Here is a 25,268-nt window from a genome sequence, read left to right on the forward strand (position 1 = left end):
GAACCTTGGAACACCCTCGCTGTGATGTCAACCAGAGAACCTTGGAACACCCTCGCTGTGATGTCAACCAGAGAACCTTGGAACACCCTCTCTGTAATGTCAACCAGAGAACCTTGGAACACCCTCGCTGTGATGTCAACCAGAGAACCTTGGAACACCCTCGCTGTGATGTCAACCAGAGAACCTTGGAACACCCTCGCTGTGATGTCAACCAGAGAACCTTGGAACACCCTCGCTGTGATGTCAACCAGAGAACCTTGGAACACCCTCTCTGTAATGTCAACCAGAGAACCTTGGAACACCCTCGCTGTAATGTCAACCAGAGAACCTTGGAACACCCTCGCTGTAATGTCAACCAGAGATCCTTGGAACACCCTCTCTGTAATGTCAACCAGAGAACCTTGGAACACCCTCACTGTAATGTCAACCAGAGATCCTTGGAACACCCTCTCTGTAATGTCAACCAGAGAACCTTGGAACACCCTCGCTGTAATGTCAACCAGAGAACCTTGGAACACCCTCTCTGTGCTTCATTGTCTATATATGTTCTGTGTGGTCTCACATGTAATGGGTTTTCTCCCCCTTCTCATGTAGACGTTCCAGTCTGGTGATCACAACAAAGATCTTCTGGGGTGGAAAGTATGTTGTCTCTTCTCTGGTTGTGTGTCTGAATGAGAAATATGCTGCTCTTTGTAATGTGTCTGGGGCTGTGAGTGATTGGCACTGTCATAGAGTATATATGTAATGCCATGCAGATAATTCCTCCCTCCCAGTGGCCCTCTGGTTAATGTGATAATGTGTAGTCCATGCTGATGTTATTATAAAGCAATAAGGCCCGACGGGGTGTGTTATATTGGTCATATACCACAAACCCCTGAGGTGCCTTATTGCTATTATAAACTGGTTACCAAAGTAATTAGAGTAGTAAAAAGACATGGTTTGTCATACCCGTGATATACGGTCTGATATATCACAGCTGTCGGCCAATCAGCATAGGGCTCGAACCACCCAGTTTATAATGGGCTTTTAGTCAAGCTGAAATGTATATATTGGGATGTTACTGTGATGGACTGAATGATATGATGAAAAGAAAAGAAAGCCTTGCTGTGGCTCTGCTGTAATTCAACTGATTCTGGAATATGTTTTTCATCCATAGAGCAGAGACTGAAAGAGGGTTGTCCCGAAAACACATTATAGAAGGTAAGCTCATCCTGTCCTTGATCACGCAGAGCAAGGGCAGAATGAGAAATTAAATGCTGACATTGCATCAGACAACATCCTGATTAGTAATTTTGGCTCCAGGGAGAAGAGACTCCAATTTGATAATTGTGGACTCTCTTGGGGGATAGGAGTCTTGCTGAGAAAGATCCTAGTTCCTCTTTTCTCTGAAAAATAACACCTTATTAGAATCACATTATTTGAAAATTCTACCTGCAATATTGAGTACTACCTCACAATTAGAGCCCAGGGGGGGCAAAAGGGAATGTCATGTTTATCTGAACACTTGCAGCCATTCTGACGATGCCATTCATGTCACAGTGTAATAAAGCAACATTTAAGGCATATTTCTTTGACAATTGCTCTTTTGATTGGCTATTGTTAGGTTTTGTCCCCCCAAAAATGTTAATTGGCATCAGACCCAAAAAAACATCAGTTGGGCTGTACTCGCAATAGTACACTCAATAAGATATGACTGCAACCATGTCCCTGAACAATAATAGTGTGTGTAACTGTGGCTGTGATGCATGTCGTTGTAGGTTTAAAGGCCTCACTGGAGAGACTGCAGCTAGAGTATGTGGACGTGGTGTTTGCAAACAGACCGGACCCCAACACTCCCATGGAAGGTAAGGAGGAACATCTTGGTCCGCCTCTATCACTGGCTTCTGCTGTCTGCCTCTTCTCTATTCTCCTGCTGGGTTCTCTCCATCCCATGAGCTTCTCTGACATGCCTATGTCCATTCTAACTCACTAGGCTACATGTTTCTGTGTGGTGCATGAAACTATGTCCTCATTTCACCCCATCCTTCCCTACTGGCTTGCTTCCCAATGCCCTGGGGAATGTTAAATATGAGTAAAAACTGCTGGAGCAAAAAATAACACAATTAAAAAAATAAATAATAATAATATATGTTTTATTGTCACATGCTGTACACCGGATAGGTGCAGTGAAATGTGTTGTTTTACAACACATTGTTTTAAAACCGGAACTGCACGATCCTATAGAATGTTGGAGACAAGTCTGCAGAAGAGCTTTAAATGACAGAGTACTCTGTGTGTTCTCCCGTTGTCAAACAGTATTCATCTGTCCTCTATGGGCCATGCTACAGTAGGAAGGTCACAACACCCTCAGACTGTCCCTGTTACTGTTACTCTGCCCTGACACAGACCATCTCCGCTGTTGTTGTACCTAACATTACTCCTGTCATTCTATTTCTGCCTCTCTTGAACCAGGGATAGCTGGTATGTAAAAAAAATAAATGCATGAGCTTTGGATTGATCCATTTCTTATGTTTTACCCATCTGCCCTTTTAGGAGTTCAACAGTTGATAAACTGCAGTAGTTCACAGGGAAAGGTTTGAACCTGTACCTGAAGAAGTACTTTGGCCATCTGGTGCACCTCTCTGTCACTAGCCTGAGGACAGAACAGAGAGAGGGAGAGAGTGGTGCTGCTGCTGTGTTAATGTTACAGGCTCTCCTAATCACTCTTTTACTCTCTCTCTTTCTCTCTTTCTCTCTCATCCTCATTGTGTTTGCGCTTTCTGTTTTTGTTGCGCACAAGCTCAAACATGGCCATCGGGCAAACTGTAAATCACTTGCTCATGTCTGACTGACTTGCTCTACTTTGGATCAGAACAGTTTGCTACACAGCATTTGTCTCTCTGCTCATTGTAGTGTGTGCGTGTGTATTGTTTTATTTTTGATTGACAGAGACGGTGCGGGCGATGACCCACGTGATCAACCAGGGCATGGCCATGTACTGGGGCACGTCCCGCTGGAGCCCCATGGAGATCATGGTGAGACAAACACACACAAACTGCCTCCTCTCCTTCCGGTCATCATTCTGCCCAGACCCAGTCTCAGCACCGGCAATGACATGACACCACTATAGCATCCTCTCACTGACTGTGACATATTCTGATCATGACTTCCATAATATTGATTGATTGGCGTCACAACCATGGGTCCAACATGTAAAGTGTTGGTCTCATGTTTCTTGAGCTGAAATACAATATCCCTGAAATTGTTCATGCTTTGATTAGCCAGTGCCTACTGTACAGTACTCTTCAGGCTAACCGCTGCTGTTCCCTGTGTGTCCTGTAGGAGGCGTACTCTGTGGCGCGGCAGTTCAACCAGATTCCTCCCATCTGTGAGCAGGCAGAGTATCACATGTTCCAGAGGGAGAAGGTGGAGGTGCAGCTGCCAGAGCTCTTCCATAAGATAGGTGAGTGGAGCTGGTCTGGACACTGAGATAGCTATTAAAGGTAGACTCAGCAATATGACGTAGATGAACAAAGTAAGTAGCATAGTGGGTCAATTTCTGCAACAACTGGGAGCCTTAAAACGCAAAGTTAAAAATGAAGCAAGCTCCTGCACATGCGCAGATACTGTGTGTGACTTTGTCTTGCATCTTGCTCATCACAATATCTGCGATGCTGCTCGTAGAAAATGTAATTTAGCTGAGTCTACCTTTTTTAAATGATTACGAACAAAAATATAAACACAACATGTAAAGTGTTGGTCCCATGTTTCATGAGCTGAAATAAAAAATACCTAAATACATAAAAAATGCACAAAAAAAATATTTCACTAAAACGTGGTGCACAAATTTGTTTCAGCCCTGTTAGTGAGCAATTCTCCTTTGCCAAGATAATACATCCACATGACAGGTGTGGTATATGAAGAAGCTGATTAAACAGCATGATCATTGCATGGGTGCACCTCGTGCTGGGGACAATAAAAGGCCACTTTAAAATGTGCAGTTTTGTCACACAACACAATGCCACAGATGTTTCAAGTTGTGAGGGAGTGTGCAATTGACATGCTGACTGCAGGAATGTCCACCAGAGCTGTTGCCAGAGAATTGCATGATAATTTCTCTACCATAAGGTGCCTACAACGTTGTTTTATAGAATTTGGCTGAATTTGGCGGTACGTTCCACATGTGGGCCTATGCCATCCCAGGCCCACCCATGGCTGCACCCCTACCCAGTCATGGGGAATCCATAGATTAGGGCCTAATTAATTTAATTTGACTGATTTCCTTATACGAACTGTAACTCTTATACGAACTGTAGCTCTTATACGAACTGTAGCTCTTATACGAACTGTAACTCTTATACGAACTGTAACTCTTATACGAACTGTAACTCTTATACGAACTGTAACTCTTATACGAACTGTAACTCTTATACGAACTGTAGCTCTTATACGAACTGTAGCTCTTATACGAACTGTAGCTCTTATACGAACTGTAACTCTTATACGAACTGTAGCTCTTATACGAACTGTAGCTCTTATACGAACTGTAGCTCTTATACGAACTGTAGCTCTTATACGAACTGTAGCTCTTATACGAACTGTAACTCTTATACGAACTGTAACTCTTATACGAACTGTAACTCTTATACGAACTGTAGCTCTTATACGAACTGTAACTTGAAATTGTTTCATGTTGCGTTTATATTTCTGTTCAGTATAGATAGTATCATTATTATACAGTTATCGGAAGCTTACATACACTTAGGTTGGAGTCATTAAAACTCGTTTTTCAACCACTCCACAAATTTCTTGTTAACAACTATAGTTTTGACATGTCCGTAAGGACATCTACTTTGTGCATGACACAAGTAATTTTTCCAACATTTGTTGACAGATTATTTCACTTATAATTCACTGTATCACAAATCAGCCAAGACCTCTGAAAAAAAATTGTAGACCTCCACAAGTTTGGTTCATCCTTGGGAGCAATTTCCAAACGCCTAAAGGTACCACGTTCATCTGTACAAACAATAGTACGCAAGTATAAACACCATGGGACCACGTAGCCGTAATACCACTCAGGAAGGAGACGCTTTCTGTCCCATAGAAGTGAATGTACTTTGGTGCGAAAAGAGCAAATCGTTTCCAGAACAACAGCAAAGGACCTTGTGAAGATGCTGGAGGAAACCGGTACAAAAGTATCAGCATCCACAGTAAAACTGCCAGCAGCATATCACCCTGCATACCACTGCTGGCTTGCTTCTGAAGCTAAGCAGGGTTGGTCCTGGTCAGTTCCTGGATGGGAGACCAGATGCTGCTGGAAGTGGGGTTGGAGGGCCTGTAGGAGGCACTCTTTCCTCTGGTCTAAAAAATATCCCAATCCCAATGCCCCTGCCCTGTGTAGGGTGCCGTCTTTCGGATGGGACGTTAAAAGGGTGTCCTGACTCTCTGAGGTCATTAACGATCCCATGGCACTTATCGTAAGAGTAGGGGTGTTAACCCCGGTGTCCTGGCTAAGTTCCCAATCTGGCCCTCAAATCATCACGGTCACCTAATAATCCCCAGTTTACAATTGGCTCATTAATCCCCCTCCTCTCCCCTGTAACTATTCCCCAGGTTGTTGCTGCAAATGAGAACGTGTTCTCAGTCAACTTACCTGGTAAAATAACGGATACATTTAAAAAAAAAAAAAAAAAAAAAAAAACTTTTTTAAAAAGCTAGACTACGATTTGTAACTGCAATTGAGGAAAATGGAACTGTTTGGCCATAATGACCATTGTTATATTTAAAGGAAAAAGGGGGAGGCTTGTAAGCCGAAGAACACCATCCCAAACGTGAAGCACGTGGGTGGCAGCATCATCTTGGTCGCAAATGGGTCTTCCAAATGGACAATGACCCCAAGCATGCATCACAAAGCCTTGACCTCAGTCCCATAGAACATTTGTGGTCAGAACTGAAAAAGCTTGTGCAAGCAAGGAAGCATACAAACCTGAATCAGTTGCACCAGCTCTGTCAGGGGGAATGGGCCAAAATTGTTATTATTGTGGGAAGCTTGTGGAAGGCTAGCCGAAACGTTTGACCTAAGTTAAACAATTTGAAGGCAATGCTACCAAATACTAATTGAGTGTATGTACATTTCTGACCCACTGGGAATGTGATGAAAGAAATAAAAGTTTAAATAAATAATTCTCTCTACTATTATTCTGACATTTCACATTCTTAAAATAAAGTGGTGATCCTAACTGAGCTAAGACAGGGAATTTTTGCTAGGATTAAATGTCAGGAATTGTGAAACTGAGTTTAATTGTGTTTGGCTAAGGTGTGTGTAAACTTCCGACTTCAACTGTAACTCTAATATGTAATTCTATGATTGCGTAGATAAAAGTATGCTGCATCTACCAAAGGTTTCTTTGTCAATTTTGTGTTTTTCTTGGTAAATACCGGATGCTGTCCTGTCTCCTATTTTTGGACGACTTAGTATATAGACTGAACAGCATATTTGGAGTGGTGATGGTGACGGCGCTGACCCAATGTTCCCATGTTTTCAGGTGTGGGGGCAATGACATGGTCACCGCTGGCCTGTGGGATCATCTCAGGGAAATACGACAGTGGGGTACCACCTTACTCCCGCGCCTCTCTTAAGGTAGCGTTACCCGCACCCCTCTCCTGCCCCCCCTGTTCACCTCTTTTGTTTCTCCTTTGGTCTCATGTCAACCCCTCTTCTCCCTCAGCCCTCTTCTTATCCTGGCTGGTTCCTGTCTTAATGGCTGTTTTCTGTGTCTTTCAGGTTCTAGAACTTGATGTCTCCTAGATGCGTTTGTTTTTGAGTGCCCTGTGACAGCATACTCTGTGTACCAACTCTGTGTATCCATTCTGTTTACCAGCTCTCTAGCAACTCTACCACCAGCAGTTATTTGGTGGTGTCAACATAAGCATCTTATCTCACATTTCACACACACACAGAGGCATGCACACTCACTCACTCGCACGCACACACACACACACACACACACACACACAGAGGCACGTGCATGCACACTCACACGCGCACACACACACACACACAGAGGCACGTGCATGCACACTCACATGAGCACACACACAGATCAAATGACAACAACATGCATATACTGCATCACCAACTCAGAAACTAGGGCTTACTCTGTGCCTGTGTTGTTGCAGAAGTATGCAGGGTTGCTATGTCCTTTTAACCCTGTACAGTTAAGGAAACCATTTCTCCATCTAACTACGTGGATAATGTTCTCCTGCGTAGAGCTTTGCATACGGATCATTCATTCGTATGTTGTGGTGTTGGCGCCTGATCAACGACAGTGTAGGTGGCTGATCCAATCACTGATGGGTTGCTTGTTCCTGATCTTGTCATTGGATTACACAGGCTATTACACAGGAAATGAAATCCCTTTGTCAAGGTTGCTTTTAGCCTGTTGAAATATGTTGACTGTACATTCATATTTAGAAGGAATAATACACAATCGCAACAATAATTATACATTTATTTAGATCCTGGAACAAATGTGTGTTTGCACTGTATGTGTGTGAAACATGAGAGATGAGCCAGAGAGGGTCCTCCTCTCTGCCTGCTGGGGGCTGAACAATAGAAGAGTTTTGACAACCAGACCCTGGTCTACCAAACAGAGTCACGTGTTTAAAAGCAGGCCCTGGTCTACCAAACAGAGTCACGTGTTTAAAAGCAGGCCCTGGTCTACCAAACAGAGTCACGTGTTTAAAAGCAGACCCTGGTCTACCAAACAGAGTCACGTGTTTAAAAGCAGGCCCTGGTCTACCAAACAGAGTCACGTGTTTAAAAGCAGGCCCTGCTCGACACAGGTAGTGCAGTGCCTCAGTGTTGGGCAGGGCTGTGTTTTTGAGCAGGCTGTTTCAACAGGGCTACCAGTGGTTGAAGGACAAGATCTTGAGCGAAGAGGGCCGGCGTCAGCAGGCGAAGTTGAAAGAGCTGCAGGCAATCGCAGAGCGGCTGGGCTGCACTCTGCCCCAGCTCGCCATCGGTACGCCGACACACACTGCCGCTCTCTCTCTCTCTGTCTGTCTGTCCGTTCCTCGTCCCTCTGGTGGTTATCAACTGTTGGTTTGTGTGTGAGAATGTTTGTCTGTATTATGTTGTATGTCTGTTTGTGGTAATCTAGTTCTTAGACGCTAGAGCAGCCAGGATTCTTTTCCTAAACCCAAGTCAGCCTTATCAAGTCAGTGGTAATAACTTGCTACTGATTCTGTTGGTGAGTTTACTGTCGCGTGCACTGGTGTGTGTGTGTGTATATACGATGAGCAAGTGTCCCTATTCCCCACGTCAGCAGTAACATGGAATGGCAGACATAAATCTGAGCCGACTGGGGCGATGGGGAAGGAGCCTGTTGACAGATTCCCAGCTCTGTGGAGGGCTATTAAAGCGTGGCAGATGAGAGAGGGAGACTGTCCCGGGACCACAATTCTATGTCACCCGAGAGTCGCTACATTGGAAAAAAATATATCCGTTAGTTACCTAGAGCCTGTTATTTTATATGTTTAAAGTAGCTGTGTGACGTCATAGATGGCATTGGCCTAAGGTGCGTTTGCTACATTGCGGAACAGTTTGTATTAAACTTTCCCCAAAACGTTCTGGTATGATCTTGAACAGACTTTGAGTTACATTTCTCCTGTGTGGTGGGTGTGGCGAGATGTGGCTTGAAGTAATGAGGGACATATTTAAAGGGGGCAGTGGCTATGCTGACAACCCACAACGCAACCCCGCCTCGTTTTTCAACTGGTCGTTCAGTACAGAATTGTTTTCGTTGAATTGAACGTTCCAGAACATAAAAACGCAGCCTTGGCCAGTGAGTGAATAATTCCTGTCATCTGTTTGACATATATACAGTGGGGCAAAAATATACAGTGGGGCACCAATTGTGCAAGTTCTCCCACTTAAAAAGATGTGAGAGGCCTATAATTTTCATCATAGGTACACTATGACAGACAAAATGAGGAAAAAAAATCCAGCAAATCACATTGTAGGATTTTTAATGAATTTATTTGCAAATTATGGTGGAAAATAAGTATTTGGTCAATAACAAAAGTTTATCTCAATACTTTGTTATATACCCTTTGTTGGCAATGACAGAGGTCAAATGTTTTCTGTAAGTCTTCACAAGGTTTTCACACACTGTTGCTGGTATTTTGGCCCATTCCTCCATGCAGATCTCCTCTAGAGCAGTGATGTTTTGGGGCTGTTGCTGGGCAACATGGACTTTCAACTCCCTCCAAAGATTTTCTATGGGGTTGAGATCTGGAGACTGGCTAGGCCACTCCAGGACCTTGAAATGCTTCTTACGAAGCCACTCCTTCGTTGCCCGGGCGGTGTGTTTGGGATCATTGTCATGCTGAAAGACCCAGCCACGTTTCATCTTCAATGCCCTTGCTGATGGAAGGAGGTTTTCACTCAAAATCTCACGATACATGGCCCCATTCATTCTTTCCTTTACACAGATCAGTCGTCCTGGTCCCTTTGCAGAAAAACAGCCCCAAAGCATGATGTTTCCACCCCCATGCTTCACAGAAGGTATGGTGTTCTTTGGATGCAACTCAGCATTCTTTGTCCTCCAAACACGACGAGTTGAGTTTTTACCAAAAAGTTCTATATTGGTTTCATCTGAGCATATGACATTCTCCCAATCTTCTTCTGGATCATCCAAATGCTCTCTAGCAAACTTCAGACGGGCCTGGACATGTACTAGCTTAAGCAGGGGGACACGTCTGGCACTACAGGATTTGAGTCCCTGGCGGCGTAGTATGTTACTGATGGTAGGCTTTGTTACTTTGGTCCCAGCTCCCTGCAGGTCATTCACTAGGTCCCCCCGTGTGGTTCTGGGATTTTTGCTCACCGTTCTTGTGATCATTTTGACCCCACGGGGTGAGATCTTGTGTGGAGCCCCAGATCGAGGGAGATTATCAGTGGTCTTGTATGTCTTCCATTTCCTAATAATTGCTCCCACAGTTTATTTATTCAAACCAAGCTGCTTACCTATTGCAGATTCAGTCTTCCCAGCCTGGTGCAGGTCTACAATTTTGTTTCTGGTGTCCTTTGACAGCTCTTTGGTCTTGGCCATAGTGGAGTTTGGAGTGTGACTGTTTGAGGTTGTGGACAAGTGTCTTTTATACTGATAACAAGTTCAAACAGGTGCCATTAATACAGGTAACGAGTGGAGGACAGAGGAGCCTCTTAAAGAAGAAGTTACAGGTCTGTGAGAGCCAGAAATCTTGCTTGTTTGTAGGTGACCAAATACTTATTTTCCACCATAATTTGCAAATAAATTCATTAAAAAATCCTACAATGTGATTTTCTGGATTTTTGTCTGTCATAGTTGAAGTGTACCTATGATGAAAATTACAGGCCTCTCATCTTTTTAAGTGGGAGAACTTGCACTATTGGTGGCTGACTAAATAATTTTTTGCCCCACTGTATGTAATCTACTAGAACCATCCCATCCTGTCCTGAGGATCCTTGGATTTTAAATTAAATCCTGGGAAAGCCTGAGATTTGGTGGGTCAGATCTGTTCCTGGAAGTGGACTCTGTCTCATCATCACCAGTGTGTCTGGAGGTTCTAATCCCACACCGTGTTTGAACACAGTGGCATAAGGTCTCCTTACAGAAGTACACTAATCCTTTTAGACAATATCACATCTCCAGATCAAGATTACTGAATACAGGTGGGGCTGTGTTCTGGGTGTGTATGTTCAGGTAGGGTAGGTTATGTTTATTGTGTGTGGTGTTGTATCTGGAAGGCAGTGTTATACTGTACATGTGTCTAGCATGTTTGTGTTAGGAGGTCTATATGTGTTTAGTATGTTTGAGGCACTGGTGGGGAGGGACAGGGTTATGTGGGAGAGAAAGACTTGTTTGTGTAGTATATTGGGGTGTCATTGCTGTTTACCCGTCCCCTACAGTGTGGTGCCTACGAAACGAAGGGGTGAGCTCCGTCTTATTGGGGGCGTCCAGCACCGACCAGCTGATGGAGAATATAGGAGCAATACAGGTGAGACCACACAGTGAGGGTCCAAGTGAGACCACACAGTGAGGGTCCAGGTGGGTGTGTCTGAGCAAGCGAAAGTGTGTAGATTTGCATAATTTGTCAATTAGTTTTGATAATCAATCAACATGTTTAATTGGTTCAAAATGCCACCCCCTTCGAGCCCATAACAATGTCACATTCCTAAAATGGCTCTCCCTTATGGCCCTTTTTATAAAGCAAAACATTTCAAATTTCAGTCGAAGTGGGATTTAAGAACCAGAACCTTCTGTGTTCTTAGTTATTATGTACTACATTCAGTGTGGCATTGTGTTCAAGAGCTGTAACGGCTGTACTTTGTGTGTGTGGGCGTGGGCTTTTGCATGTGTGTATTCAGCATATGTGTGGTCTCCTTCAGTGCATTTGATATTTAGTTTCCAAATGTTATGTCCACATTACCAGGGGCAACATACAGTACTATATATACAAATGGTACAAAGTATGTGTAATCTTTACAAGTGAACCACTACCTCTTGCCTTCTCTGTTTCCTTCAATGCATCTGTAATTTCTCCTGCAGGTTCTTCCCAAACTATCCTCCTCCATCACGCACGAGGTAGATAGCATCCTGGGGAACAAGCCGTACAGTAAAAAGGACTACCGTTCCTAATGCTTCGCCACCGCGCCAGTCAGCCAGGACTGCTCCAGGGCTGCTCCAGGGCTGCTCCAGGGCTGCTCCAGGGCTGCTCCAGGACTGCTCCAGGGCTGCTCCAGGACTGCTCCAGGACTGCTCCAGGACTGCTCCAGGACTGCAGCGCAGGTCCATGCCCCACCTTTGCCTGATCCTCTGTTTGCTTGAGCTTTACTGAATGAGACCCCGGCGCATGAGTCTGGCCCCACCTCGGCCACCCTGGGGAGCATCATTTAGACTTACAGGGAAAAGAAAAGGAAGATAAATAGATACGTGACCTCCGCAATGGAAGGAAGGATAGGTAGAAAAAATACAGAGGGGGTTAACTAGATGAATCCGTTATACATACAATTCAGCCGAAGCTGCAGTTTAAAAACCGAAGAAAATATTATTTCTAAAAAATCAAATAAAAAGCACACGCTTGCTTGGCAGACAGATATAATTGTATTTTTGGTGGAATAAAATCTAAATACTGAATGCTTACCAATGGAATTTAAGTTTATACAAATATACAACAAATTCTCTGTTGCACATGTATAGCAACACATTTGTTTTTGGGAGTTCTGTTTCCAATTGCCTGTACATGTCCATAACAGTTTCTCTTAAACATCTGTTTTATTTGTGTGGTCTACATAATCTGTGTACTAGCCTCCTTGCAGGCAGAACAATCAGCACTTTAGTATTGTACAGTTCAGTCATTGAGAGAGGATGAAATAATTAAACCGTCTCACACATGGTCAGTCATTTCAGTCCTGTTTCAGTTTCCTATCTGTTCCCCTCAGTCAATCTGGTCTCCACAGTGCTGGTTCTGCCAGGCTTGATCCTGGTGCGCTGACTAACCCCTAGTCTGAGTCCTACCTCTGAGCTGCACTAACTGCACCAGCCAGGTAGGACTGCCCCCTAGTGGAAGGATTTAGCTCTGCTCTGAGCTCTGCTTCTCTCGTGTGCCAGGTCTGTCATCTGTCAATAAGAACCTTGAGCAGGCTAGTTGATTGCCATAGAAAGGGTTAATTACTGGCCATGTAAAATGATGGCTGTATCTGTATTTACCTTTGTGTGGCAGTGTTACTTTCTGAAGTTTTACTAACTGCATCAGACGTAATGGTCTTAATTGTGCTACTCAGCCAGTTTTACAGACCTCTTTATTAGTCATTTTAGAGCAAATTCTCATGAAAATGGCACATTACCTAAATTGTGCTCAATGTGTGTGTGTGTGTTGCCTTATTTAGGCTCATTTTGAGCTGTGCTGGGCTGAGACAGCAGGCCCATAGCTGCCATTGGCCGTCAGGGCACAGACTGGTCTTGAGCCCCATTTATGCCTCGTTCGGATATAAATCCTTTGTCCTGATCTTGTCCACATTCTGATTGTGCCTACATTTTCAGACCGGTGTAGATGACTAAAATACGCATTGTGATCTTCCTGATCTACTCCGGAGGTAGTGAGGCACGCATTGTGTCTGGATATCTTACAAGACAGATCTGGAAAGAGAAACCATTTAAATTATCATTATTCTGCTTTTTAACATCATTGACTGGTGACATTGACCTACGGCATCAATATGTGTTTTAAAATGAATACATATTATTTTGAAAGAATAACTGTCAAATCATTTGCATGCAGGGAGGGACCAGGAAATCTGAGGACACAGTAGACGGATATGAGACACATTTTAATACCATGTTTAGATCTATTTCAGAAAATGTGGACACAATCAGATCATGGACAAGATCAGCACAAAGGGCGCAAGTTATGAACAAGGCTTGAGACAGTAGTTCCTGGTATATGGAAAGACTCATTGGTTTTAGTGGCAGCTGTTCCTGCCCAATCAGAGTGAAGACTGACGTGTGACATATGCGTGCGAGGCTTGCTAGGAAGAAAGGGCTGGTTTGTGTCAGCAGCTCAGGGATTTGGAACAGGGAATGTGTGTACTTGTTTGTATACCTGGTTAGTGTATTTAGATGTATTTAATGTGTGCGTCTTTCACGTGTGGATGTGGACCTGTCCAATGTCCAATCAAGACATTTTCACGTGGCTTGAGCCAAAGATATTCCAACATCTTTCAGCGACACATCTAAGTGTCTGTCGCTTGTTGGAAGAGTATAGCGACCGACTTAAAATGCGTACTATCTAGCTTATTATCTATGGGCTCTCTTCATGTGTACAGCATAATCACTTGACCATGCTGTTCTATGCTTATACCCACATATACAGTACACATGCATTGTACACTACTTATGGAATGATCTGTTTATTTTCAGTTGGCAGATGATAATCAATACATTTTCAATAATCGTATACATTGCACACTGAAGACATCTGACGCTGCCCTGGATCAGTATTCACTCTAGCTGTTGGGTCCTCTTACTGTGAGACAAAGTGGAGAGCATGTGATGCATACATCCTCCAGCATGAGCCCTCGTCCCCCAGCCTATGGGGATTATTCTGACAAGCAAGGGCATGCTTACAAGTGGAAATATAAGGAATACTCGCTACCATCTCATTCTCAGATTCAATGATTACAGTTGTATAGTACTGTAGTGTCAGTGAGTATGACAAAATGTAATGGGGGGTGAGGTTTGGATGCTTCTCAGGCAAAGTGAAGAGGTGTGTATGCTTTGCTAGACCCTCTGGTCGGACAACAAATACTTGGCATAGTGGAAACAAATGCTCCTTTTGTTTTTAGCATCTATGAGTTAAATATAAACTGTGTACATTTGATTTGCTGTGTCTGGCAATGTATGTCTGAGTGAATTAGTAGAAAAGGCCAATGTGGTTTTCTCAAAAAAATGGAACTCTGTTTAATATTTGTTCATGATTTTCTGTCTTGTCTTCAGCAGGGAAATGACTGAAAAACATTCAGCACCAATGTTTAATAAATAAAATAGCTCAAAGGCATTGCCACAACGATGAGTGTTTTCCATGGACGTATTTTGGTGGTCTTTGTCACAATATCAATTGAATTTGACATGTACATGCACAGAGCTGTGCACTGATTTGCCTGGTGATAATTGTAATGGTGTTGAGTGCACCTCTAGGCTGCCCTGTAGAGGTTGATGAAAACCACAGAACTCATACATTTTCTGGCTTGCTCCTTACTGGCATATTGGGCTAGGAAAGCAGTATGAGTACTAGTAAAGCACTATGGATTTTTATTGCAGAATTTGATCTGAATATAGTAGTGTGTTTGACTTTAAACAGCATTGATACACCACACATGATGAACTACTGTCCGTATAGGTTTGCTGCATTGTGTCCACAGTAGAACTGGCATTCCTTGGGCTGCTCCTACCATCTCCTGGTCCATTCAAGCCTTTCCAGGAGTACCTGCTTGTCACCCTTGGTGGTCTAGGACCTGTGTGTGTGTAAGTCAGGCTGTTTAGTGAGTAGACTCATCATTGCAGGGTTAGGGTCTCTGTGTTCCAGTGTGTTTTGATCCCCTGTCCAGTGCCCCCTCCACACAGCCACTGTAACATATTATAGTATTGATGTTACTTTCAGCTCAGACCGCTATGACATCAGACCTGCAGATTAATGACGCTCATCACAGAATTCTGTATGTTAGAGATCATTTGTTTCTGTTCTGGCCTTTCTTTCACCGTGCTGCATTTTCCTCTGTTAATATTGCATCAATGTAAAGATTGACATAAATAAGCAATTTATTATGCATTGTCTTATCTCTTGTATGTACATAGTTTGACCTTTTTGTATATAGTTATGGTTGTGATCACCTCTGCCTTTTCATTTTTTATTTTCATTTGCGGGCATTGCTAACTGCACTGTGCTTGAATCTGAATTTAGACAAAATGTACAGGTTCGGTCTTTAATAAAATGACAATGAAAAAATATGAATTTGAAAAACACTTCCATGTGTCTGTTTCATTCATTGATTGTTTTTATCTTATGGGTTATTAACTGGGTGTCCTGATTAAAAAATCCTGTCCATTGTCTTGACCTGTATACAATATATGTAAGAGCACTTTATACATGTAAAAACAAACAAAGTACTGTATAATATTACCGGGATGAGCCAACTATCTGCTCAGGTCATATGGTTCCTGATTCACTGCAATCCAAAGGGGTGAACTAAACGTTGAGGATATGGATCAAAATTGCCCAATCAAACACTGTAGTAAACAAATGTACTGAACAGAATGTAGTTAATCTACTGGTCAACATACAGTAGATTAAAGCACAATAGCACCAACGTGTATAACAAGTCAATTCATATACTGTACATCAAACATAACTACTGCATTTACTGAAAATGTATCTCTGGTGGACAGACTACGAACATCTGAGTGGATTAAACAAGATTAACTTGCAATAGACATTATACGGGACTGGATTTATAAAGCACTTTTTCAGGTGCTCAAAGCGCTTTACATTGTATGATATGGATTCATCATCTTCTACACTATGCAGATACATGGATTGGTTTTGATGGGTGATGTATTGCCTTTGATTGCGTCGTAAGAGCAGATGACATACAAATGAATGACTGTATATGATGTAAAACTAAACACATTTGTATAGTGATTGTTCTGACAAAAATGCCAATATATACAGTGCCTTGCAATAGTATTCATCCCCCTTGGTGTTTTTCCTATTTTGTTGCATTACAACCTGTCATTTAAATGGATTTTAATTTGGGATTTCATGTAATGGACATATGGACAAAATTGGCCAAATTGGTTAAGTGAAATTACTTCTTTTCTTTTCTTTTTTTTAAGTGGTGCGTGCATATGTATTTCGCCCCTAAATAAGATCTGGTGCAACCAATTACCTTCAGAAGTCACATAATTAGTTCAAGTCCACCTGTGTGCAAGCTAAGTGTCACATGATCTCAGTATATATTCAGTTGAAGTCAGAAGTTTACATACACTTAGGTTGGAGTCATTAAAACTCATTTTTCAACCACCACAAATTTCTTGTTAACAAACTATAGTTTTGGCAAGTCGGTTAGGACATCTACTTTGTGCATGACACAAGTAATTTTTCCAACGATTGTTTACAGAAAGATTATTTCACTTATAATTCACTGTATCACAATTCCAGTGGGTCAGAAGTTTACATACACTAAGTTGACTGTGCCTTGAAACAGCTTAGAAAATGATGTCATGGATTTAGAAGCTTCTGATAGGCTAATTGACATCATTTCAGGCAATTGGAGGTGTACCTGTGGATGTATTTCAAGGCCTACCTTCAAACTCAGTGCCCTCTTTGCTTGATATCATGGGTAACTCAAAAGAAATGAGCCAAGACCACAAAAAATATTGTAGACCTCCACAAGTCTGGTTCATCCTTGGGAGCAATTTACAAACGCCTGAAGGTACCACGTTCATCAGTACAAACATAGTACGCAAGTATAAAAACCATGGGACCACGCAGCCGTCATACCGCTCAGGAAGGAGACGCCTTCTGTCTCCTAGAGATGAACGTACTTTGGTTTGGAAAGTGCAAATCAATCCCAGAACAACAGCAAAGGACCTTGTGAAGATGCTGGAGGAAACGGGTACAAAAGTATCTATATCCACAGTAAAACGAGTCCTATATCGACATAACCTGAAAGGCGGCTCTGCAAGGAAGACACTGCTCCAAAACCGCCATAAAAAAGCCAGACTACAGTTTGGGGACCTGCCTGGTGTGTTCCTTGTTCTTCATGATGCTCTCTGCGCTTTTAACGGACCTCTGAGACTATCACAGTGCAGGTGCATTTATACAGAGACTTGATTACACACAGGTGGATTGTATTTATCATCATTAGTCATTTAGGTCAACATTGGATCATTCAGAGATCCTCACAGAACTTCTGGAGAGAGTTTGCTGCACTGAAAGTAAAGGGGCTGAATAATTTTGCACGCCCAATTTTTCAGTTTTTGAATTGTTAAAAAAGTTTGAAATATCCAATAAATGTCGTTCCACTTCATGATTGTGTCCCACTTGTTGTTGATTCTTCACAAAAAAATACAGTTTTATATCTTTATGCTTGAAGCCTGAAATGTGGCAAAAGGTCACAAAGTTCAAGGGGGCCAAATACTTTCGCAAGGCACTGTAAATGTCTTGGAATGGCCTAGTCAAAGCCCAGACCTCAATCCAATTGAGAATCTGTGGTATGACTTAAAGATTGCTGTACACCAGCAGAACCCATCCAACTTGAAGGAGCTGGAGCAGTTTTGCCTTGAAGAATGGGCAAAAATCCCAGTGTGCCAAGCTTATAGAGACATACCCCAAGAGACTTGCAGCTGTAATTGCTGCAAAAGGTATCTCTACAGAGTATTGACTTTGCAGGGGTGAATAGTTATGCACGCTCAAGTCTTCTGTTTTTTTTGTGTTATTTCTTGTTCCACAATAAAAAATATTTTGCATCTTCAAAGTGAAAGGCAGGTTGTATAAATCAAATGATACAACCCCCAAAATCTACTTTAATTCCAGGTTGTAAGGCAACAAAATAGGAAAAATTCCAGGGGGGTGAATACTTTCACAAGCCACTGTATATGGTATATGCACAAATTCCATCAAAATTCTAGGGGGAAATTACAAAAACAATAAACATGAAATATTTTAACATTGCCAAGTAAACAAAACAAATATCTCAAGAACAGCAGAGTGAGTCAGTGGATCTCTGAAATCAAGAATGTGTTAGTGTTGGACATTTAGCCCATCTCCACACACATCTCCTATTTACCATAGGTTCTTTGTCCAGGATAGGAGTGTGCAGAGGAGGGTAGTCCTGGTAACACCTGACCTCCCTCTAACTACCAGAAGGAGGTCACAACACCCAGGACCTCATCACTGATGAGTCAGGCCATGCCTGAGTGGGCACCGTACATATATACTACACACACAATGAAAAGCCCTTCACTCTTCAAAACACAGATACGCATACACACCAAAGCATTATCCACCCCAGAGCAAACTTCCCCTGAGAGTCCATTTCTCCATGTCTGTCATCCAGCTACTGTGGGTGCAGCATTATCCTCTCCTGTTGGGGTGTGTATGTCTGAAATAATAATATCCACACTTTTAATCCACTTCAGTTCGGCTTCAGTGAAGCTTGTGCTGCTGCCTCAGTCTCGTTGAGGGGATTGGAGCCTTCAAACAAAAGGGGGAGCTATAATGCGTTATTGTCCAGATGTGAGTTATCCTCCCTCCTGCTTCTGTAGGGGAGGCGTGGAGGCCCACCTGAGGACAGGACACACACAGTGAGAGGAGCTGTCAGTTTACTCTTTATCTCAGCACACATTCATTATAGACAAACAGCACCACGGAGGAGAAATGCAACCTCAACAATTCTGTGCAATTTCACTACAGACAAAAACACCTTGTCAGCACTATAATAAGTTGTTCATTATAAACATGTCAGTTCCAGTCAACTTTTCTCTCCAGTCCACCTTCATTATACCCAGTCCTGTACTGTGAGGGAAGTGTGGTGTGTGTGTGTTGGTGAGTCACTATTACCTTCCTGACAGGTGAGTCCGATCCAGCTGTTGAGACAGGTGCAGCGTCCGTTCCGATGGTCACAATAAGCCCCGTTGTCACACTCACACCTCTCTGTGCAGTCTGGCCCATAGCGGTTTGCTTTGCAGTCTGACAATAAACACACATGCAGGTAAGACAGACACAAGAATATCATTGGAAATAGGCTCAGATGGGGAATATTGGGTTGGCACTTGCTGCACTACCATCACACCGAAATTACTGAATGCTTCCAATTAAACATACAGTATTACTGGCTCTTACCAATGTCACATCTGGGTCCAGTCTTCCCTGAGGTGCACAGACACCTGCCACTCACAGGGTCACAGGGTGTGCCCTCCACACAGTCACATGATTTGGCACAGTTCACACCAAACCTGCCCTGGTGACACTCTGAAAGTTGACATGGTGGAGAACGATGGAGAGCAACAACATATTTAGTCTTTCTTCTATAGATCCTGCAATTGGTGGTTTATCGTAGATAGTATGAGGTCAGTTATGTGGCAGATGTCTCACCTCTGTGACAGCGGGAGCTGTGGTACCCAGGGGGACACACACAGAGGCCTGTGGAGGGGTGGCAGGACGCCCCATTCAGACAGTCACACTGGAGCTGGCACAGAGGGCCATGGAGACCAGGGGGGCATTCTGAGGACAGGCACAGGACACTTTTGATAGAGGATGCAATGCCAGTGGCTTTCACTGTTCTGACTGAGTGCTGACGTGTGTGTCACTCACCATTTTCACACTGACGTCCGTAGTATCCTGGGATACACAGGCAGGTTCCTGTCAATCTGTCACAGGTTCCGTTGTTCCGGCAGTCACACTTCAGCTGGCAGTTAGCTCCAAACGTCCCTGGAGGACATTCTATCACACAAGCAGACAGACACAGTGAGACAGCAGTTAAACCCATCTCATCTCCTGGATGAGTTAGCCATTTCTTATGATTTTGCATAGGTGTACTTATTGTACAGTATCGCTCACCTGTATCACAGTGAGGCCCGGTCCAGCCCAGACCACAGGTACAGCTTCCAGAGACAGAGTCACACAATCCTCCGTTACTGCAGTTACAGCGCTGAGCACAGTCCCCTCCAAACCATCCAGGAGCACAGCCTGCCAATACACAGAAACTACACATTACAAACACACACATATTACAAAAATCTCTTTACCTTATAGACAGACAGAGACACAAACAATCATATTGGTGTTGTAAAAATAATTAAATAATTCAATCATATTGGTGTTGTAAAAATAATTCAATCATTCAATCATATTGGTGTTGTAAAAATAATTCAATCATTCAATCATATTGGTGTTGTAAAAATAATTCAATCATTCAATCATATTGGTGTTGTAAAAATAATTCAATCATTCAATCATATTGGTGTTGTAAAAATAATTCAATCATTCAATCATATTGGTGTTGTAAAAATAATTCAATCATTCAATCATATTGGTGTTGTAAAAATAATTCAATCATTCAATCATATTGGTGTTGTAAAAATAATTCAATCATTCAATCATATTGGTGTTGTAAAAATAATTCAATCATTCAATCATATTGGTGTTGTAAAAATAATTCAATCATTCAATCATATTGGTGTTGTAAAAATAATTCAATCATTCAATCATATTGGTGTTGTAAAAATAATTCAATCATTCAATCATTCAATCATATTGGTGTTGTAAAAATAATTCAATCATATTGGTGTTGTAAAAATAATTCAATTATTCAATCATATTGGTGTTGTAAAAATAATTCAATCATATTGGTGTTGTAAAAATAATTCCGCACTGTGATCTGTTCAACTCGATTCAGTAGGAACCGTACCTTGTCCACAGTCCTCTCCTCTTTGTCCAGAGCTGCAGTGACATATACCAGTGACAGGATCACTCTGTGCCCCCTCTCCACACAGCACCACGCGGGCACAATCATGCCCATAACGTCCCGCTAGGCATGCTGTAAAAAGAGTACAGGGCATAGTGTTAATGCAGATACTACGCTATTACTGCATATACACTGTTACTGCATATACATTAAGTGATTTAAAAAGCTGAGTAGGAACTCACTGATGTTGCAGTGTGCTCCGATGAACCCTGCTGTACATTCACAGGTGCCAGTGGTGGAGCTGCACTTCCCCCCGTTTTGACACCGACACTCTCGTTCGCAGTTGGGACCATACCGACCTTCCACACACCCTAGGAGCCAAAACAAAGCATTTGACCAGAAATCTTTTAACACACTAAAAGAGAGAGAAAAATACTCAAATAATCCCTAGACCAATTACATCCCCAATGGAAGGTTATGAAGGTGTCATTACCAACAGAGGGTAAAGTAAGTAAGTGCACGAGCCTTGGCGTGTGTGAGCCGGAACAACTCAAAGGAGCAGGAGCCTAGCTCCTGTTTCTGTAGCGTGAGGTAGCTTGCTGTACAAGTACACCATTGGAGGCTCCTCAGAGGAGGAAGGGGAGGACCATCCTCCTCAGTGAATTTCATAAAAATTTCAATTGTAGAACATTTAAGTTATCCCTTTTAAATAAAATTATACTAAATATAATCACGTCACCAAATAACTGATTAAAACACAATATTTTGCAAAGGTCTACAGTAGCCTCAGCAGCACTCTGTAGGGTAGCACCATGGTGTAGCCAGAGGACAGCTAGCTTCTGTCCTCCTCTGGGTACATTGACTTCAATACAACACCTAGGAGGCTCTTGGTTCTCACCCCCTTCCATAGACTTACACAGTAATTATGACAACTTCCGGAGGACGTCTTCCAACCTATCAGAGCTCTTGCAGCTCTTGCAGCATGTCATGTTGTCCACCCAATCAAAATGAATCATAAACTACAGCAACCTAGCACTGCAGTGTATAAAATGTGTTGAGTAGTTGAATCAAAGAGAGAAAGACAATAGTTGAACAGTATTGAACAAATTAATTACTTCCAAAATGAAGGAGAAGCAAGAAAGAAATAGAGAGACAGAGAGATTGTCTTTTTTTTTCAATTTCGGTTTCACTTACTTAGCTAGCAAATGCATCTAGCTAGTTTAGCCTACTTAAAAGACCCTGCTCAAAGAGAGGGATGCTATGTTAGCCAGCCGGCTATGGCTTTCCAACACAACACTGGAACTCTTCCAAGTCAAGGTAAGCTTTTGGTATCACAAATGTATTGCCACCGGGGCCCGCCGGTGTAACTGCTTACTGACTGTACACTCTAACGTTACCGCATGATTGTAGCAGGTTTACTAACGTGTTAGTTCTATTAATTATGCTGACTATGACGTTACTTTAGCTAATATGGTGACAACGATGTAGGCTGTTTGTAGAGGTTTGGCTTGGAAAGGTTTTTTCGCCTGGTCACATACAGCTGATGTGTTGTGCGTTGAAGTCCACAAGCGAAGGGAAGAGCAGGAATACAACGTGGCTGTTTAGAGAGTGAACTCTACGCGTGATCAGGGATGTATTCATTCCGACGATTATGTTTCTTAAATGGAAGCAAACGGAGCAAAAACGGGCATAAACATACCTGAATTTGTCCAATAGAAACTATTGTTTGCAACTGTTGGACTAATGATTACACCCTATATCAGCTAGATGCAGGCAGGATTGTGCAGGGCGGTATTGAATGTCACTGTCTGGCACCTCAAATTTGTCTCTCAACCTGTGTGCACCTTAATTCTCTTTGATTGGGTGGACAACATGACAGTTCATGCTGCAAGAGGGGGCTGTAGTTTCTGGGGGCTCCCGGGTGGTGCAGCAGTCTAAGACACTGCATCTCAGTGCTAGAGGCGTCACTACAGACCCTGGTTCGATTCCAGTCTGTATCACAACCGGCCATGATTGGGAGTCCCATAGGGTGGTGCACAATTGGCCCAGAGTCATCGGGGTAGGCCATCATTGTAAATAAGAATTTGTTCTTAACTGACTTGCCTAGTTGAAAAAAATATGCCTAGTGCCAAGCAGAGACACATCAGGTCCCTTTTTTCAGTCTTTGGTATGACTTGACCAGGGATCGAACTCCCAACCTTCCAATCTCAGGGTGGACACTAACAACAAGGCCTCTGAGTTGGTACCAGCAGAGGGTGGTAGTGTATAATACATACCCTGGTTACATTTTGGACCCTGGAAGCCTGGGGCGCAGTAACAAAACCCAGTCACTGGGTGGCAGAGCTGGTTGGTCTCAGAACACTGGCACACCTGGTTACAGTTGAGCCCATATGTCCCTGATAGACAGGCTGGTGGGGTAGACAGACAGACAGACAGACAGACAGACAGACAGACAGACAGACAGACAGAGGTAAGCAACATGAAAAAGGAGACATTACAGCTGAAAGTCCAGATTGACAGAGAGGAGAAGAGCTGAGAGGGTAGTACAGTCCTCACTTTGTTCACAGCCATTGCCAGTGAATCCAGGGGGACAGCCACACTCCCCAGAGACATGGTGACAGGAAGTACCCTGGGGACAGGTGCAGCGTTGCACACAGCCCTTGCCATGGGTACCAGGAAGACAGGCTGGAGGTGAAAAGGAGTGGCACTAAAAACCCTGAACATGTATGGCTGAAACTCCTTTCAGCGATAACCAGTGTGCAACAGGCTATGACAATATAAAAAGTTGTTGTCATTAAAACTGGGCTACCTTTGTCACAAAGCGGTCCCCTCCAACCTGGTGGACACAGGCAGTGCCCGGTGACGTGGTGACAGGGGGCTTCATTTTCACACTGACAGCTCTCTTCACAGCTAGCTCCAAACAGGCCTGACGCACAGGCTGAGGGGGAGGAAAAGGAGAGAGGAGGAACTCAGAGACTGTATGTGATAAGAACATTCACTCACAAGAGGGTGCTGTGTTCACTGCTATGTTCACTGCACCCAACATTGATGATCACAAAGACAGTAAATGTCCGCTTCTCTGTCTCTATCTCACCTTTTTCACAGCGCTTTCCGACCCAGCCAGGACTACAGGTGCACTTGCCCGTCTGTCTGTCACACTGTCCCCCGTTCTCACACTGACACTGCTGCTGGCAGTCGGCCCCAAACTGCTCCGCTCCACACTCTGTAACATCAACACACCAACATGACATCACATCAGAGCAGTGAAACCAACCACAGGCTAACAGGGAAACCTATAGTGTTTCTGCTGAGGACAGCAATACCTTCTCCAAACCCGGTGGTTTGACCTAGCAGAAAGTTGGCTCAAGGAAGTGATAACTAGCCACAGAGTGGAGTTGCTAGGTAACACAGCAGCAGCATTAGAGGTTTCCTGTGCCTGGAGTGGAATGAGGGGCCTGGGGCTGAGTTTGGCATGGACGACCCATGGAAAGGTTTATATGGGTGCTATGGGAGGATAGTGTGTGATGTAGAGTATAGTAGGGTGGTGAAATAGAGCCTCTGCGTTGGGTCTAGAGTGAGATGTTTACAGGGCAGACAGGAGACTGTGGGGTCTAGCAGAATGTCTGCGGTCTGAGGAGCATGCAGCTCTGTGTCACACACACTGCCAGGGAACAGCACCAGGCAAAAACAAATGAGCTAAACCAGGGCAAATTAGGATGGAGACTCATTTGTTTCCAGAATACAGTAAAACAAACCACAGGGCCAATGTTCTAAATGGTTTCTACCATTTCAGGTAATGCTATTCTTAGGCATGTCTGTCCAGACACTCCAGACAGAGCCTTGATGCTTTTCCATAGCCTGCATTTCTAGTAACTGACTGGTACTGAATGGGGAACAATTATCCTGACTGGATAAATGCTTTAGGTCAACAGTCACAGAACATGATATTATATGGTAGTAAGGCATGAGTATGGTCACTTAGGGTCATGGTGAATCTATGGCTGTTTCAGTACCACTCACCTAGCTCACAGGCTGCGCCCATCCACCCGCTGGCACACATACACTGCCCACTGATTCGGTCACACGTGGCTCCATTCTGGCACAGGCAACGCTGGCAGCAGTCTGTTCCATAGAAGCCTACTGGGCATTCTAGGGGGGGAAATGGTAGACCCATGTTCATTACTTTATAGCCCTACAAATATTTTCTACACAGGACACATGCAATGTATTGTGGATAGTAAGATAGGAGTAGTGATCTGCTCCTATTCTCCCTGTC

General features: G+C 43.3%; 2 protein-coding genes across 17 annotated transcripts in view; one reads left to right on the forward strand and one right to left on the reverse strand.

The window, feature by feature from the left end:
* The window catches only part of kcnab2a (potassium voltage-gated channel, shaker-related subfamily, beta member 2 a), a 120,986-nt gene extending 105,438 nt beyond the window's left edge, over nt 1-15,548 (forward strand). For 11 of the 16 annotated variants that reach the window (XM_021569435.2, XM_021569439.2, XM_021569433.2 and 8 more), the window contains 10 exons: nt 595-639; nt 1,157-1,200; nt 1,758-1,844; nt 2,452-2,460; nt 2,929-3,014; nt 3,322-3,442; nt 6,528-6,622; nt 7,886-8,006; nt 10,937-11,025; nt 11,577-15,548. In XM_021569435.2, the coding sequence (XP_021425110.2) occupies nt 595-639; nt 1,157-1,200; nt 1,758-1,844; nt 2,452-2,460; nt 2,929-3,014; nt 3,322-3,442; nt 6,528-6,622; nt 7,886-8,006; nt 10,937-11,025; nt 11,577-11,666 (787 nt within the window). In that variant the 3' untranslated portion in view covers nt 11,667-15,548. Of the gene's footprint in view, nt 1-594; nt 640-1,156; nt 1,201-1,757; nt 1,845-2,451; nt 2,461-2,928; nt 3,015-3,321; nt 3,443-6,527; nt 6,623-6,766; nt 7,824-7,885; nt 8,007-10,936; nt 11,026-11,576 lie in introns of those variants that run through there. The other 5 variants (XM_021569436.2, XM_021569440.2, XM_021569431.2 and 2 more) reach the window with 2 other exon arrangements.
* A 2,295-nt stretch (nt 15,549-17,843) lies between these two features.
* The window catches only part of LOC110494423 (multiple epidermal growth factor-like domains protein 6), a 91,342-nt gene continuing 83,917 nt past the window's right edge, over nt 17,844-25,268 (reverse strand). The window contains exons 26-38 of the mRNA XM_021569443.2: nt 25,013-25,141; nt 24,087-24,215; nt 23,802-23,930; nt 23,549-23,677; nt 23,269-23,400; nt 21,235-21,363; nt 20,996-21,124; nt 20,146-20,274; nt 19,900-20,028; nt 19,681-19,809; nt 19,429-19,557; nt 19,147-19,275; nt 17,844-18,870 (exon numbers count right to left, since the gene is read on the reverse strand). Coding sequence (XP_021425118.2) covers nt 18,800-18,870; nt 19,147-19,275; nt 19,429-19,557; nt 19,681-19,809; nt 19,900-20,028; nt 20,146-20,274; nt 20,996-21,124; nt 21,235-21,363; nt 23,269-23,400; nt 23,549-23,677; nt 23,802-23,930; nt 24,087-24,215; nt 25,013-25,141 — 1,622 coding nt within the window. The 3' untranslated portion in view covers nt 17,844-18,799. The remainder of the gene's footprint in view (nt 18,871-19,146; nt 19,276-19,428; nt 19,558-19,680; nt 19,810-19,899; nt 20,029-20,145; nt 20,275-20,995; nt 21,125-21,234; nt 21,364-23,268; nt 23,401-23,548; nt 23,678-23,801; nt 23,931-24,086; nt 24,216-25,012; nt 25,142-25,268) is intronic.

This window comes from Oncorhynchus mykiss, chromosome 17 (genome assembly GCF_013265735.2).
Source record: "Oncorhynchus mykiss isolate Arlee chromosome 17, USDA_OmykA_1.1, whole genome shotgun sequence".
Taxonomy (NCBI): Eukaryota; Metazoa; Chordata; class Actinopteri; order Salmoniformes; family Salmonidae; genus Oncorhynchus; species Oncorhynchus mykiss.